Source organism: Adiantum capillus-veneris, chromosome 18 (genome assembly GCF_014529385.1).
Source record: "Adiantum capillus-veneris isolate H3 chromosome 18, ASM1452938v2, whole genome shotgun sequence".
In the NCBI taxonomy this organism is placed as follows: Eukaryota; Viridiplantae; Streptophyta; class Polypodiopsida; order Polypodiales; family Pteridaceae; genus Adiantum; species Adiantum capillus-veneris.
In genome coordinates this window covers 130,864,134-130,882,345 of record NC_140948.1, presented here as the reverse complement: position 1 = coordinate 130,882,345, position 18,212 = coordinate 130,864,134, and the positions used below count along the sequence as shown (strand labels likewise).

At 43.9% G+C, this 18,212-nt stretch overlaps 1 protein-coding gene across 1 annotated transcript in view; it reads right to left on the bottom strand.

Annotated features, from left to right (window-relative positions):
- Nucleotides 1–18,212, bottom strand: part of LOC147436415 (uncharacterized) — a 93,891-nt gene that overhangs the window by 6,131 nt on the left and 69,548 nt on the right. The window contains exon 4 of the mRNA XM_086489322.1: nt 12,610–12,745. Coding sequence (XP_086345448.1) covers nt 12,610–12,745 — 136 coding nt within the window. The remainder of the gene's footprint in view (nt 1–12,609; nt 12,746–18,212) is intronic.

Below are 18,212 nucleotides of genomic sequence, written 5' to 3'. Positions count from 1 at the left end.
GACACTCCAAGTCAAGAATCAATCGCGACAACACCAAATAACCACTTCAAAACAATTCACAGATCACAATATAGATTTGCACTGGCCCGGCGGAGTTCCGTGCCTAGAGATATTGGCCCCAAAGACTGGCGGCCCTTTCGGTATTTCTTTATGTATTAAATCAATGTCAAAGTACAAGAGAGCGGTTAGGGTTTCCCTCTCAGACTCTACGTCCAGATGCTCTCCAGAGTGAGCCCTAAACCACTTATTTAAAGATTACAAGGGATGCCCAAAAGCAGAGCCCCAAAAGCTTCCAGTTCAAAAGCAAGTGTTCTCTCTCACAAGCTCTTTCTGTGTGGCTTTAATAAAATAAAGTAGAGCTTTCCCTCTCTCTCTCTCTCTCTCTCTCTCTCCAATTTGCGTCGCCCAAATCAGTCTTTTTCAACGCTGTAAAATCCAGAGGTCCGTACTGCTGCCACATGGCATTTCTGCAGCCTGTTTTAGGGTTTCCAGACACTTTAGGGTTTCAGCCAGCCGTTAGGGTTAGGGTCTCCAAAAATTAGGGTTTTTGGCAGTTTCTGCTCTCAGTAGCCACGTCATCACTTTGTGACATACCCCCCTCTTGAAAGCATTGTAATCGCCCTCGATTATGCTTGCAAAACCGACAGAAGCCATAAACCGTCTTAGTAGACACTGACTGTTAGTACCTACATACTAGGAACACACATCTAGCACATGTACCAATCGACAGTCACATGACATCAGAGGACATCACTAGACATCATAGGACATTCAACATTCATTCGGATCTTAGACCATGATTTATCGACAATGTAGCTAGCAATCGTATCTAGATCCAATCGGGACCTCATCGATGTTTGATTGACTAACCCCTATTGCAACCATGTCTATTCGAGATCACTCTGCCCAAAATGTTGCAGTCATTTCGTCTATGAGTTCCTGCAATCAAAAGAAGTCAAGAACAAATCAATATCATAATCAAGAATTCCATTTCATAAAGTCATCCAGTAGAATACTGTCAGCTCTCAGTATCCCTGAAGCTCAAAGAGACATCAGTGACTTTAGTATCAAAATCGAGACATATGTTGACAAAGGAGCGGATTAACTCCCCTCTAAATTCTAGGTTCCATTTGGAGTAGACTATGCTAAACCAAAAGCATCGAGGTAAAGTTTCACAATCCGAGGAGTATCTGCTAGGTCCTCCTCCTCCATCCACTTCGCATCAAATGCAGGATAGTTCTTGAACTTAACCAAGAACCGCCTTCGGACTTTACCTTTCTTCGGATCCTTATGTGCCAAAATCTCTTTAGGAACAAGGATCTCCTCGTTTTCTTCCACTTCGGGTTGCTCATCAGGCTCCCCATCATCAGGCACATCACCTTTAAAAGGTTTTTATAGACTGACATGAAATGCATTGTGAATCCTCCAAGTATCAGGCACTTTCAATCGGAAGGAGACATCATTTATCTTTTCAGTGATCTGGAAAGGTTCGTAGTATTGCATACTAAGCTTTGGAAAAAGCCTCGCCTTTCCCTTTTTTCTTTCTCAGGCGTGCCTTCTCAAAACGTAAGATCACCGAATCATCCTCCTTCAATTTCAAAGCGCAACGGCGGTGATCCGCTGCCTTTTTCTGTCGTTCTTGAGACTTCTGCAAAGTCTCGCGAACCTTGGCAAAAGCCATATCTAAGTCTCGCGTATATTCATCCGCTTAAAAAAATCTTATCTTTCATGCTTAGGAAGGGTGGAACCTTCGCAGCACCTTCAACAATCTCAAATGGCGCCTTCCCCATCGAAGAGTGTATTGTATTATTGTAGGCAAATTCCACCAAAGGTAAGTACTTTCCCCATTGAGTCTTCTAATCCGAGATACAAGACTTCAATAAATCTAAAACCACTGAATTGGCAATCTCATCAGGCCCGTCAGTCTGCAAGTGGAACGATGACGAGAACTGCGACCGCGTGCCAATGTTCTCCCAAATTGCCTTCCAAAACAAACTCGTAAATCTAAGGTCTCTATCAGAGACAATCGTCTCAGGCATGCCATGTAATCGGAAAATCATCGTGACCATTCTGTGTTCTCGGGATATCAAAAATGAAATCCATTGCTATCCTTTCCCAAGGGCGGGTGGGTATGGGTAAAGGCTGGAACAATCCCTGTGCTTTATGCCTGTCAAACTTAACCTTCTGGCATACTAAGCAACTGCGCACAAACTCTTCCACATTCTTTTTGAGTCTCGGCCAAAAGAAGTATCTCTCTACCCCTTTCATGGTGGTATCAATGCCGCAGTGAACCGTAAAAGGTGCACAATGGCATTCAGTCATAACCTTTTCCCTCAACGGTCGTGTAACGCACAACATGGTTTTTCTCATCAAGTAGCCTTCTCGAATGGAGTATTCTGCTTTACTGTCTCCCCACCCCATAAAATATCTGCAAAATCTGTATTTGTGGCATACTGATCGACCATATCCTCGAAGCTCCTATGATGTATCGCAGAAATAGCCGGAACCAACGGCTTCCGAGACAAAGCATCTGCCACCACGTTCTTCTGTCCCTGCACATGGACAATCTGGAAGTGAAACTGTGACAAGATGTTCGCCCACCCCATCTGCTTTTCCGAAAGCTGCTTCTGTGACAAGAAGTAGCGCAAACTGTGATGGTCTGTAAAGACAGTAAAATCCCCTCAGAGTAGGTAATGCCGCCACTGAGTAAGAGCATGGATAACCGCCAAAAGCTTTTTCTCATAAATCTGTGCTATCATCTCCGGCCTAGAGAACAATCGGCTCTCGTAAGCAATGACATGGGCTTCTTGCATCAAGACCGCACCCAGACTACGACCACAAGAATCACAATATACTTCAAATGACTTCTGCAAGTCCGACAAAGTCAAAACTGGTCCCGAAGTCAATTTCTCTTTCAATGTCTGAAAGGCAGTCACCTCTGTGGGTCTCCACGAGAAAGGAGCTCCTTTCTGTGTCAAGATATGCAAAGGGGAAGCAACCTCTGCAAACATTCGTAAGACCAGCCTGTAGTACGAACACAGTCCCAAGAAACTTCCAACTTCATGGACATTCTTCAAATCAGGCCAATCACGGATAGTGTCTATCTTGGCCGGATCCATTTGCACTCCTGCTGTTGAGACAATATGTCCCAAAAAGTGTATCTCTGCAGCAGATGATCTCTGTGTTCTGCCTCATTCTTGGAGAAAACAATGATATCATCAAAGAAAGTGTCAACAAATAGCCTGTACTCTCGAAAAATCCTGTCCATCATCCGATTAAATGTCGCAGGAGCATTGGTTAAGCCAAAAGGCATCACCAAAAACTCAAATAACCCAAAAGTAGTCAGAAAAGCTGTCTTGTAGACGTCTCCCCGACGCGATTCGGATCTGATGATATCCACTCTTCAGATCAATCCTGCTAAAGCACGAGGATCCCTGTATCCTGTCGAGTATATTATCGATCCTAGGAATCGGAAATCTGTTCTTGATGGTGATTTTGTTGAGAGCTCTATAATCGATGCACATTCTCCAAGATCCGTCTTTCTTCAAAACCAACAACACTGGAGAGCAATACGGTGAAATACTAGGTTGGACAAGACCCTTTTCCAAGAGGTCTTTCACTTGGTTCATAATCTCTTCATTCAGTGCTCGGCTCACACGGTAAGGTGGCCGGTTCGGTGGCATGCTTCTAGGTATCAGATCAATGGTATGATCTTTAGGCCCTCTAAAAAGCAATCGGAATGAGTATGGAGAAAAAATCTTGGCGTTCTTTTGTTCAAGTCAAAACATATTCAACGTTTATCCATCGTTCAGTTCTCTCCCAAAAGAATGAGTAGAGAAACTAAAGTTCATCAAGTACAATCTCTGAGCCCTTCATTTGTCAAAGTCGCTTTCTCGGCCCCGTAGTCAACCACGGCGTACTTCTTGTGGTACCAAGGGATTCCGAGTAGAACGTCACTTGCGTGCCCTGGACACCCTTGTCATTGCAAACGAAGTTTGCCAATGCTCGGTGTAATGGCAACATCCCGTATCCGGATGCCAGTCAAACCACCTCCGCCTGTGGCGTCAGTCTGTCGGGCGTAATTCCGAATCGAGCCGCTAATTCCAAGTGAAAAGAAGTTGGCCTTGGCTTCTTCAAAAGAGCTTCCTGATCCTTCGCTTTGCCCTAAAAGCGGCGAAGTTTGTACTTTCATTCATTTGATTCGGTGCACGTCCCACGCCATATGGTACCAGTTCTGCTTTTTCTCTGCCTTTTCTGCCACGTCTCTCAATTGCTTTAGAACTTTCTGGCCTTTCTTCATCTTGTTCATTCGGTGCCTTGTTAGGGCACTTCGTAGAGATATGTCCATGTTCCCCGCATCCAAAGCACTTCCCCTCCTTGATGAAGTGAGCTCTCTCCTCAGGAGTAAGCTTGGGTTGTGCATCCTTTTTCTCTGGGCTACTCTTTTTCTTTCTACTTTCATTCCCAGAAGTCTGTTTGGCTCGTTGTGTCATGGCCTCATCTGTGGGGTAGGTCAGACTGCCAGAGTGAATGGCAAAGCCCCGCTTCGCAGGACTCATCCACTCCTGAATAGAAGCTAACTTCTGCTCCAAGCAGTGATCTCGGATCTGTGTAGGTAGACCCAAGGTGAACCGCTCAATCTGTTCTCTGAATGAGATCTTCTTGAACCGCTCAATCTGTTCTCTGAATGAGATCTTCTTGAATGAAGAGGCAGGTAGAAAAGAGCTCTAGAATCTCTCACAGTAAGCATTTATTGTATCTTTCTTGGTCATCCGAAGATGGTTCCAAGCAGCTCGTATATCGCGTTCATACTCTTGCGTCAACCAAGAAGAAATAAAAAGCTTCTTAAATTTCAGCCATTTAACTGGCGCAGTCTTGTTTAAAAGAAGCGTGGACCACCAAGTGCGAGCATTCCCCTTAAAGTAAGAGGCAGCTCTCTGAATCTTGGAGTGCTCTGAGAAGCATCCTTCCGCGAAAGCGATGTCAAACTGCTGTATAAAAGACAAAGCCTTCGAAGCATCTGAGTATCCTGAAAAAGTATCAAATTTGATCGAGTGTCCACCTTCCTTAAACTCTCGGACTTTCTTGCTTTTATCTTCCAGAAAGTCATACTGGTTGGCTTTATAAAAATTCTTCTTGTTCGCATAAAAGTTTCCGTCATCGGAGTCTGAATTGTCTGTAGACGAGTCCTCAGTAGAACTGTCAGTCTCTGGGCGAGATTTAGACTTCTTTGCCTTTTTCTTGCCCTTTCCGAAGCGTTGTTTCTTGCTTCCCTTTTTGCCTTTTCTGTCTTCTTCGCTCGAATCTGAAGAGCTAGAAGAACTGTCAGAAGAAGAAGAAGAAGAACTGGGTACTCCTTCAAAGTGAACACGTTTCTTCTGTTTCTTTGCTTTGTCAAATGTTGACTGACGACCCAAATAACCCGGGAAGTCAAAGCCCTTCTTCTGCTTTTTGCCGTGCTTTTTGGCTTTCTTTTGCGCGTCAAAAAGCTGAGCAATCCGTGCATCAACGACCTCTTCTAATTCCTTCTCTGAATATTTCTTGTGAGCAGAAGGTTTCTTGAGAGTGGGTTTCGGGGGTGGTGTTGTGGTTCTTTGCCACTGCTTGTGCACTTCCTGAAAAGAAGTCTCACTCCTTTATTTTGCAATTTTTGGGTCCTTCGCAAAATTGAGCATCATCTATACCTAGATGAATCCAGGATAAGCCCAGATTCACCCTTGAAGGAAAGTGCAAGGTATAGACCCATGGTAGTCACCCACAAGACAATATAACCATCATCTTCATCATGCATAGTATTGACTAAATACCACGACATCCCCACTAACGTCGTCAGTGCTCAATAGTGGGTGTAGAACTAGGTACTAACATATGCTCCCCAACACAAAACACCACCCACACACACACACACACACACACACATGAGCATACATCAACACAAAGTTCAACGTACTGAGTTTCTGTCATGACTCCGAAGATCAAGGGCAGACTCAGTCATAATGAAGCCTAGCACTAAAAAAAGCATGAAATCGAAAAAATTAGCACAAATGAGGTAGTTGATAGGGCATACGCACCACAAAAGATAGAAAGAATTAGCACAATATCAACTGGTCATAACTCGGACGAAAACTTCACAATGTGAAGTCTGCATGTCCTCTATACGACTAAAAAATATACCTAGATGAATCTAGGATAAGCCCAAATTCACCCTTGAAGGAAAGTGCAAGGTATAGACCCATGGTAGTCACCCACAAGACAATATAACCATCACCTTCATCAGCATCATCTTTGTTGCATCGCCGATCGATTGACGACGCTCCATCTCTCGTCGCTCCGCCTAAGTAGGCCGAGGCGGGCCATACTCTCTGCCGGAATCTTCGTTGTGATCCCTGCCCGCATCTCTAGATGCAGAGGGAGTCGATTGATCCTTGCGTGAAGCCATAGGTGCCGTGGAAAAAAAAATTGGGGATCGGATTTCCCGTAGAAGAGAAATTGGCGGTGCTCTGATACCACTGTAACAGACTTGGACACTCAAGTCAAGAATCAATCACGAGAGCACCAAATAACCACTTCAAAACAATTCACAGATCACAATAGATTTGCACTAGCCTGACGAAGTTCCGTGCCTAGAGATATTGGCCCCAAAGACTGGCGCTCCTTTCGGTATTTCTTTATGTATTAAATCAATGTCAAAGTATAAGAGAGCGGTTAGGGTTTCACTCTTAGACTCTGCGTCTAAATGCTCTCCAGAGTGAGCTAAACTACTTATATAAAGATTACAAGGGATGCCCAAAAGCAAAGCCCCTAAAGTTTCCAGTTCAAAAGCAAGTGTTCTCTCTCACAAGCTCTCTCTGTGGCTTTAATAAAATAAAGCAGAGCTTTCCCTCTCTCTCTCTCTATCTCCAATTTGCGTCGCCCAAATCAACCTTTTTCAACGCCGTAAAATCCGGGGGTCCGTATTGCTGCCACGTGGCATTTTTGCCACCTGTTTTAGGGTTTCAGCCAGCAGTTAAGGCTAAAATTAGGGTTTCTGCAAATTAGGGTATTTGGCAGAAATTACGGTTTGCAGGAATTAGGGTTTCTGGCAGTTTCTGCTCTCGGTAGCCACGTCATCACTTTGTGACATACCCACAAACGATTTGCACTCTCTAAAAATGTGGTCAATCATCTTGTTGAATGTTGTAGGAGCATTTGTTAGATCGAAAGGCATCACCAAATACTTGTACAATCCGAAGGATGTCTTGAACATGGTCTTGTATACAAATGCATGAGCGATCCTGATCGAGTCTGATAATAGCCACTTTTTACATCGAGTCTGCTAATACACCAAGAACCTTGTAGTCTGTCAAGTACATCATCAATCTGTATCATAAACCTGTTCTTGATGGTGATTTTGTTGAGAGCTTTGTAGTCAATGCATTTCTTCAAAACTAGAAGAATTGGTGAACAAAAAAGGGATGTTCTTGGTTGAATTAGACCCTTTTTCAAGTTGTTCTGTTACTTCGTGCATTATTTTCTCATTATGGGTTGCTTACTCTGTAAGGTGGCCGTGGCCGGTTCCGTGGTGTACTGCCAGGTATCAAATCGATCGTATGATCTTTAGGTCTCTCAAGAGGTAGCTCTCCCCAAGACTAGAGATACACTTTTTGCTCAGCTTAATTTCTTATCGTCATTTCATCCACAAATAGATGGGCAATTGGAGAGAGCCAATTCAACGGTTTTGGACTTGTTAAAGTCTTATATATTTGTTCACAAGACTCAATGGGAGAAGTATTTGCCTCCGGTATAGTTGGCTTACAACAACACTATTCACACGTCTACTGGAAGGTGGCATTCGAGATTTTTGAGGGTGTCAGAAAGGTTCCACCAATTTTGAGCATCAAGGACAAGATTTTTGTAGCAAATCGGTACACATAGGATCTAGACACTGCTTTTGCCAAGGTAAAGGAGGCCTTGCAAAAGTCTCAAGCGCTACTTGTAGTTGAAGGAGAATGATTGGGTACTGCTTACTTTTGAGAAAGCACGCCTAAGGGTAAGGAGAGGCTTTTTCCAAATCTTAGTATGCGATACTATGGGCCCTTTCAAATACACGTACAGATCAATGATGTATCCTTTTGACTCAAGTTGCCACATACTTAGAAGATTGTCAATGCTTTTCTTGCAAGTCTCTTGAGACCTTTCAAAGATAAAGTGCGAGAGGACACGGAGCCAGAGAAGCATTTGTCGTTCCAGAATTGGCGCACAAGGAAAGGAAAGTGAAGGGTAAGCTTGTATGTCGATAATTAGTCAAGTTTAGGAACTATCTAGCTCTTGATGCAAAGTGGATGGAGGAGGACTTAGCAGATCCTCCTTGGTTACTAGAGATTTACCTTGAGGCTTTTGGTTTAGCACCGACTATTTTGAAAGTGCACGATGAATCAACACGTTGAATCTCGTGCGGTGCATGCTACGAGAGGGGAGCCGCTCCACTCCCCTATCTCAGATTACCAAAAATAGAATAAAGTCACTAATTTCTCCATGAGATTTTAGGGATATTGAGAGGCTGATGGTATTCTGCTGAATGAATCTATAAAAAGATGTACATTGAAATGGGAATTCCTAAAATGAACTTGTTACATGTGTTTATTGTTTGAGTACGTGTCGAAAAGATGAAATGATTGCAGTATTTCTCTCTTTTTCCTACCGGGTGATGTGAATGTGATAGTAACAAGATTTAGTTGATCAAGACATTCGTGAACAAATGTGCCGGTCTGGATGCGATTGCAAATAAGTTACGATGATCATGATTCTCATCTAAGATCTCGAGGGGGATATTTATGTGAATGTTCGATGACTATCGTCTTCGTGCAAATGCTGGATGTGTGTAGTTTAGTGCATGGGTACATAGGGTTAATGTCTCCTGATCTAGTTTTTTGTCCTTTTGGCAGGCGTAATTACTCTTCTTTCAAGGGAGGCGTATGTCACAAGTTAGCGACTTGGCAAGACATAGGGATTAGGTTTTTTAAATCCCCCTTCCAATTTTGGACTTTGGCCAAGGCCTTAAAAGAAGAATCTATGCAAACACTGTTGACGTGGCTGATCGTACAAACTTGCCCCTAATTCATGGACTGTTGACATGGCACATGTACAGACAAGCCGCAAGATGCAGAGGTAGGATCTGGCGCGCTAGCTTTTGGGGAGCTGAGCTTTTCATGTTATATTTTTTTGGGCCAAGGGTCTTTAAGTACGGCCTTTGGGGGCTTACTCTGGCATTCCAATTGCGAAAGCAGAGCGTAAGTTCTCCCAGCTATTGTACCTTTGTGAAGCAATAAAGGAAGAAATACCGAAAGGGGCTCCAAACTTTGGGGCCAGTACATCTAGAAGCGGAACTCCGTCCCTTTGTGTCGACTCTCCTCTTCTCTCTCTCTCTCTCTCTCTCTCTCTCTCTCTCTCTCTCTCTCTCTCTCTCTCTCTCTCTCTCTCTATTCAAAGTGAGTTTGTTGTATTTTGAGGTTGTAGTTTGAATTTGTGTGTTGCTATTGATGTCACGCTTGGGTGTCCAAGCCTGCTACACAAGGACAATGCCTTCGTGTATTTCTAAGAAGCAGCATACAAAGCTATTACAAAGCACTCTACACAATGAGCTACTAAGGTTTTAGTGTTGGTTCACACTAACCTTTGTGGACCTTTACAGACTTCATCCCTAGGTTGAGCTCTATACTATATGTTGTTGGTGGATGATTTCAGCCGCTTCCTCAAGCACAAGGACAAGGTTTTTGAGATCTTCAAGAATTGGCGTACGCTTGTGGGGAAGGAATCCAGGAGCAATTGAAGATTATTCATGAGGATAAGGGTGGAATTTACCTCTAATGCTTTTGTACAAATTTGTGCAAACCATGGCTGGATCACTCTCAGAGAATGGAGTAGTGGAACAAAAGCATAAGATTGCGGTGGAGATGGTACAGACTATGCTTGAGCATCTAGATCTTCCAAAGACCTTTAGGGCTGAGGTAGTTTCTACAGCGGTTCATACCCTCAACGGGTCTCCTATGACTTCACTCCCTTGATAGAATCATTTGAGGCTTTCTTCAATAGTCCCATTTTCAGACTTTTGGAGTGATACCTACGTCGTCCAAGCAAACCCTCAAAGAAACAATCAGCTTGAGCTTGCAAAAAGTCTTCGCATTCTTATTCTAACTCTGACAAATTTGACTTCAATATATCGAGTAAAGAAAAAGACTGGTTTTATTAATTGAGCAATGATCGAAGCCGATACAAGTAGGAAGGATTCCTCCTCTAATTTTACATCTAGGCTGATTTCTCTGTCCTTATTCTTCTTCGATAATGCCTTTCTTGCCCAATAATCACCACAACATTGTTCCTGTGGAACCAGGGTATCCCAAAGAGTACATCAAACCCCTTAAGTGGCATGAAATAGAAGTCCTCGTATCCTAGATACCCCTGACAGTGCAACCGCAATTTGCCATGATAGGTGTAATTGCGACATCATACCTTGGTGCCGCTACAACCGCATCCATTTGTGATCCCATTCCTTCAAGCGTAATCCCAAGTCGAGCTGCTAATTTTGGTGAGATGAAGTTGGCCTTGGCTCCTCCATCGAAAAATATCAAGACTTCCTAGTCTCATACTTTGCCCCATGCTGTGCGAAGCTTGGTATCTCACCCTTTTGCTCTAAGGTCGCCCCCACAAAATCTGGAACCAATCTTGCCTGTCTTCTCTTTCTTTGCCTACTTCCCAATCGATTTTGAAGTCTATGGCTTGTCCTCAGCTTGCTCCTTTGGTTCTTTCTTACGACACTTTGCAAGAATGTGCCCTTGTTCCCCATAGCCATAAGACTTGCCCTCTTTGAAGTATTATGTACGCTACTCCACTGTCTATTTGGGGTGTTTCTTGCCCTTCTTCTCATCGGAAGACTCTTTTCCTGTTGAAATGGACACTAGCTTGCCCGAGGAATAAGTCCAGGAGCCAGAATGCATAGAGAAATTGTTCTTGGAGTGTTCCATGAGCTTCTAGATGCTCTAGGATTTTTGCTTCAAACAGTACCACCGCATCTCTTTTTGTAGACCACAACAAAATTGCTCCATCTGCCCTAGAAAGAAATCTTCCTAAAAGAAGCTACTAGCAAAAAGGTATTCCAAAACCGTTGACAATAAGTAGCCAAGGTATCTTCCTTTGTCATCCTCATACGATTCCAAGCTGTAATGACGTCCTATTCGTACTCCTCCGTCAACCATGCCAAAGTGAACAGCCTTTTGAACTTTACCCACATTTCCAAGGCTTTCTTATGCAAAAGCAAGATCGACCACTATGTCTAAGCATTACCTTATGGAGTTTCTACAAGCTCCACCAGTGTCACAGTAGGCTCAAGGGCAGGTCCCAAATGCGACCCAGCAAGACAGGAGCATTCACATGTTGCGGAATCACTCGAGCCTCCAAAGAAAACTTTTTCCGTCTATGAATGCGTGGCTAGGACACCAATTCCTCAACTATACCAATTCAAACAGCCATCTTTGAGCGTTTTGGAGGTGGATCTATGTTTCAAAGCATGCCTGGTTATGCGCCTAGAAATTAGTGGTACATGCCACGAACAGTGTTTGGGGGTATGCAAGGCGTGATGCCAAACCCCATGTATGCTAATATTGGCTCACAGTCAAGCTTTTGGTGTACTCAGGTTAGGGCCAGTTCGTAGTGCCACACGACAATTGGTATGGCTTTTTTTTATCAACCAAAAGGCAAATATGGCATCGGGAAGCCAGAATGCTAATGGCCAAGGAGCACACGTGATCCCAACCATTGCACCCCTGTTGCAAACACTTTCCTAGGACACTTTGATAATGCTTGACAAGCCAATTGACCATGCACATTGTGCTCATTGCAAGTTCGAGAGTATGAGTACCACACACTACTAGAGTGCTCAACTTTTGCTCACGTCCGAACTTGCTTCCCTCACATTTTCAGCCATGACTTAGACCTACACACTTTCCTCTCCCACCCACAGTGCAGGCTCTCCATTGTGACTCTCATCACCACAATCTTGGAGCATTGAGAATCACTTATCAGCCCCACACATACTACATCACATGTATTTTTGGTCCCATAGGTCATATTTGACCTCCAAGGACGAAAATAGAATCTCTCTCTCTCTCTCTCTCTCTGACACACACACAATCAAGGAGGAAGAAGTGGGGGAGGCCCATGGACCCACCCACATGCTTTTGCAATGAAAGTTTCTTCTCCACCACAGGCCTTCACGTGTCGCTGAAACTGCCTTGCCTTGACTAACCTTCGACTCCACCACTTAGGCACGCATGCAATGAGCTGCCAGTGTAGTCTCTCTTTAAAAAATTCGTTCAACCTGCTAGATAACACTAAAAAGGTACACGGAATCTTCGTAGATTCCATTAAAACACAATTTCACTAATCGAGCCTCCCTACTCAAAGGATTTGTGCGAGGAAAAAGTGTTTTTAACCCCAGCACTTCAAAAACAAAAGTTAGACCAGCTTGAGCTCTACATGTGAATTCACCACAGGCCTGTAGACAAACTCACATCTTTAACACATTGCTACATGAATTTAAATTTGGAAGTTGACAACATTATGTACAAACACAACCTTGTTGTAGACCTGATCCATAGTTCTCCAAATTCTCTCTCACAAAAGGCCTTGGTTGCATAATTGACATGCCTGAGCGAACCTCGTAGCGAATCGCATCAAGCTGTGCCATTGCCTCACGTAACTCTTTTTGCAGCTGTTCAAAAGAAAAAATTAGCACACTTGTAATCAAATCCACGACACACACATTGATTAAGCTGTTGGCTCTAGCTCTTTGATGACCCTAACTTACACAAACATCTTATGTCCATAATCCTCAATAACACCAAGCAATATTCACAGATTCAACAGTCTATGCCAAGATCTGCAAAGCACAAAGGCAACTCTTTGACCCATTTCCCTCCCTCCCTCCTTTTTTGCCTCTCCCCCTCCCTCGACGAGCGTAATCTCAAATTAGTCCTGAAACTGTGGAAGTACTTGGCTGCAAAAAAAAATCATGCAGTACGTAATTGATTGCAACTTGCCTTTATCTAGCTTTATATGCACTGCAGTTCAAACCATACTCAGAAGCCTCAAAGCTTCCATTACTGGCTGGACAAGCACATGCGTGAAAATACTAAAATCAGCATGATCCATTAGGCGTACATTGTGAACTAAACCCATTGCAGGTCAGTGAACACTATTCTGCATTTGCAGTAAGTTTATTTTGACTCTAAAAATTAAAGGAGTCTCCAAAGGAATCAAGAGAGGAGCACACAAGAGGAGACGAGCACAATAGAGGGAGAACGAGAGAGAATGATCCACTAACAAAAACTCAATAACCCTATAATGAGTGATTATACAATGAAATAATGAGAATGATCCCTAGAAGGTCAATTATATACATGCTGAAGTGACCTAGAAATGTGGAAATGAGGGGGCACTGTCACGAGGATGTGGCAGTTGTTAACTATGTCACGAGGACGTGGCAACTGCTAACCTTAGTTGTTGGTTTCTTTCCAACGAGAGAGAATGATCCACTAACAAAAACTCAATAACCCTAGAATGAGTGATTATACAATGAAATAATGAGAATGATCCCTAGAAGGTCAATTATATACATGCTGAAGTGACCTAGAGATGTGGAAATGAGGGGGCGCTGTCACGAGGACGTGGCAGTTGTTAACTATGTCACGAGGACGTGGCAACTGCTAACCTTAGTTGTTGGTTTCTTTCCAATGATTTTTGTTTTATTTTTGAGTGAAGTAGCAAACGGTCGGACATTGTATGGCCAATGTGAACGGTAGTTTCACCCGCAAACGAGAAGTGGTCGGCACTAGAATTCGTATAGTAAGAGGATGTCTAGACTCAAAGCAAGATCATGTAGGTCCCCCCGTCGCACTTAGCAAGTTGGTGGATACTAGGAAGTGAACTCAATAAAGGCATAAAGTCAAGGTGGGAATACCAACAGAAAGTATCCGATAGTTGGGCCACATTGCACATTTGGATGCGGTCCCAATGAGGATAGATGGTCAGATGACCAGTGGGAGCCCAACGGAATCATTTCCTAAAATTTAGGGAACTGCTATTTTGGGCCGTGAAATGTGTTTGCGTCATTACCTTCGGTATGACTAGGGTTAACAACTCTGCCGCGAAGTCAACTGGGTAACCAGTCGGGAAATTTTTGGGCGGCAACCCCAAAATTAGAAATGGCTTGTAATCCTGCCAAGTGGCACTTTTTCATGCACTTGCCTCACAAAGGAAAAAGGGCGCTGAATTTTATGCTGGGAGAGGCCTCATTTGCATTTTGTCACAGGTTAAGAGCTATGGAGTGCTTTCTTTCCCTCTCATGTACAGTGTGGTGCTAGGAGTGATGCCCTCCATGCTACACACTGCTCTCTCTCCCCCCTACGTGCAGTTATGTGATGCCCCACAAGAGGGCTCTTCATTTGACTAATGTACAACTATGTGGTTTCATGCTTTTGTGTTGAGGCAAGAGCCTCCTTGAGTAGGAACAGGGGTAGCTAGGTGCTACTCCAAAGCAGGCACCGGTGAGGATCATAACCTCACCGTACAGGTACGAATTCGGTGTTGTGTATGCGCTGTAAATTGACTGTTTTTCAGCCATATGGACGCGAGAACCCTTGGGAATCGTGCCCCACTGGCAGAGGACAGCTAGGGGATTGTTTGGGGCTGAAAACAGAGCAAAAACCAATAAATATAGCGTGCTGAATTTACTGTTTTTGGGCAGGAATCAGAGGGTATACGTCAGGGGAAGTGAGTTCTAGCAAGGGAATTGGTTTCACGCAAGTTTCGGGGCTGTTATGCTCCCGCAATTTGGCCAAAACTGATAGTATCTAGCGGGATACAAGTAAAGGATTCCCACGACTCTACTTTGTAATTTACCCTCTCAAAGTATAAAGATATACCGAAAGGGGCGCCAATTTTGGGGCCAACAGGCTGTCGGCATCTGCTCGGAGCATTCTAGCTTCCGAGCCGTGTGTGTGCTTAAGTGTTCATGTTCATTCCCGTCGCAGGTTTCCTTTGCACGTTCTCTTTGTGTGTGTCTAAAGTAAAGAATTTCGGGTGAAAGCCAAAGCCTACCGCCCCGTGGGCCGGTTTCAGGCGCCCTAAAATGGATTAAAGTTGGGCCTAGGAGAAGGTGCCCACATAATAAATATGCCATAAAATGGACCAAACTTGACCCAGTCATCATAAAGTGACCTAAAATTTTGAAACAGTCCTTGAAAATAAGAATGGATCATATAGGCTAAAGTATATATGCAGGACCAAATTGGCCATACAGCCATGAGATGCAACCCGAGATGCCATCATCTAATGATGGCTTATTTCCAATACCACCTCTTGAGCGTCAGATGGGTGACACAGAGTCCAACGCCAAATGGCTGAAGAAGATAATTCAATCGAGGTGGAGAGAGGCTTGGTGATAGTAAGGCAATGCTCCATGTTATGCAACCATCCTCAATGTAGTATCGAACAAATTGGTGAACATCACTATGCCGAGTTCATCCAAGGACAACACCATTATGTGCTAAAGCAAAAGCACTCTTAAAATAGATAGTGGTAGGAGATGAGGAGCAATAGCAAGTTGATCCAAAACCTATAAAGCTTTCCCTCTTGTAGTGCCAAGATTAGCCCAATACTCAGCTTAAAAGAAGAACAAGCAACGGTGTTTTTTTTTTACATTTCCATATATAAGTGCATTGACAAAGAGAGAGCAAAGTAGACCTCCCCATGTCAACACATCCAACCCAATCACAATTATAGAAGCCAACAAGATTATCACTGCTAGAATAGAGAACCCCATAGTCAATAGTTCCACAAATGCTCAATGAGATCCCTCCCATTGAGACACATGTGGCTCACTAGAAAATAGCTCAAGATACTCATGTCCTAGCCAATATCAGGACAAGAGCTGCCTGTACTAGAACTTTCACCCAACCAACAAGATCCTCATTTGAGCCTTTGACAATAACATCATCTACACACAAGATAATGATGCAAATTTCACAATCTTCGACAAGCCCGAAAAGATAAGCATCAACATGAGATCGCTTAAAACCTAAATAGATGAGGCAACTATCCATTTTTTGATACCAAGCCCTATGTTAGATGTCGCGGAATTGAGAAAGAAGGCAGAACGAGCAATCACATTATCACAATCCTTTGTGTTTTGCTTGCATTATTGAATGTAACATTGAGTTATTGATAGTTCCTTAGAGAGAGAGAGAGAGAGAGAGAGAGAGAGAGAGAGAGAGAGAGAGAGAGAGAGAGATGGGGTCCCAACCGACCCTCTCAAAGGCCCTCCCACAACGTTACTGTAGTGGCATTTGCTTTAGGTATAATGTACACAAATGCAATACCTCAACACAAGGCTCTAGTAGATGATATAGCTATCGTAACTCTTCAACATAAAGCACCTCCGATGGAGCTGATTTGATGCACCAAAGAGATCCTCAACGTGGGTTGTGGATGGCCACCACAGGGTAGATCAGTGGCTCATTTGCACACCCGATGTGAGAAGATTCAATGCCTGAATGCAAGTTGCAAAGACGCAGGTCTGAGATTGTCACGTGACACATCCCAACCCTATGTGTCCGTGGGCAAGCTACACCACAGCAAGGTTCAATCAGTCCGATCAAGTTAGATTAGCAGTGATCTGGCACTTTTGTGAGTCTATTCGTAGACCGTGCATGCCCAGTCACTTAGCATAGATGCATATCCTCCAATTGCACACAGCATGATCGTCGGAATTCCCATCAGAATCCATTAGCATCAATTAGGGGAATTTTCCAGTGCATTTAGCCTATTTTCCTATTTATTGGTTATTTTCACTTATTATTTTTAAGTGACTTTCCAACAAAAGTAGGTAGGGCAATTTTGCTAAGTTAATATATAAGCAAACCAAAGTTCACACTTTCTGGCAAAAGAGGCAACAGGAGCTTCCCGCTCAACAAGCAACTTCTCAGCAGTACCCCCCTTATGACCCATCGCCATACCTCCCATCACCCCCGGTGTTTTTCCCGCGACAAAACCCAACAACATTAGCGTTTTTGCTTCCCTCAGCCTTCGCCAAATCACCCATTGCCTAGCGATCCCCCACCCACTTCAGCCAGCGTTTTCTCATGCAAAAACGCCAGCATAATCTCAGATTCCCCAGTGTTTTTCAGCAAGAACAAAAACGCTGATTTCAGCCATAAACGCTATTCAGCCTGCAGCAGCCCCAGAATTTACTAACGCTAGCATTTGCTTGAAGATCTGCAACGGTTTTGCCTTCACGGTTCAGCCATTAAAACGCAGGTCATCAGCAGTACATTAGCGTTTTACAGCAGGGTTTTCAGCCATGAAGAAAACGCAGAATTCAGCCATGACTCAGTAGCCGATCAGCCCCAACCTGGTGCAGATTGTTCCCCATCTTCAACCAAGGAAACGCGGCCAAAACAGTCCATTTTCAGCCTTGAAACAGTCCAAGAAATTCAGCATCTAGAAGATCTCAGATTTCAGCCCAAGTCGCCGTCGTCATCACCGTCGTCGTCATCGGCATAGTCCAGCTTGCATATGTCCATTGCATCTGCATTGTACGCATTTGTGCAATCAAGTAGACCACTCTCGCCGACGAGAGTGGGGCCTTCGGAGGAGGGTTTTACAAACCTCTCGGTGTCGTATCTCTTCTCTCTCCTTCTCTCAGTCTCATTCATTTGCACGCACAACATCCACTCACTTTGTTCGTGACCACAGCACTCTACAAGACGGAAAGCTCTATCTTTCCCTGAAGAACTAAAAGGAACCTTGAGCAATAAAGATCACTAATCTTGAGAAAATACAACATTCATTCCGTTGCACCTAACATTGGTATCAGAGCTTTGGAAGTGTTCTGCATTACTCAAGGAAAGAACCACAAGAATTTTTTTTTTTGCTTGTTGCGATCGCACGAACCCAAGTTTACTTGGGCGTGGCGATTCCTAATCGTGTTTTGTTGAAGAGTGACAGGAATCCCAAGAAAGAAGGGCTTGTCCAGCCTCCCCTTGTGTCTCTTTTCACTCATTGAGAGCGGACCATGCACTTAGCGGCCGGCCAATCGACATAAGGTGGGAAAAAGCAACCTTGGTGTGAGCGCAAGGCTGCCAAGGGGTGCGCCCGCAGAAAAGGGTAGAACTTGGGTG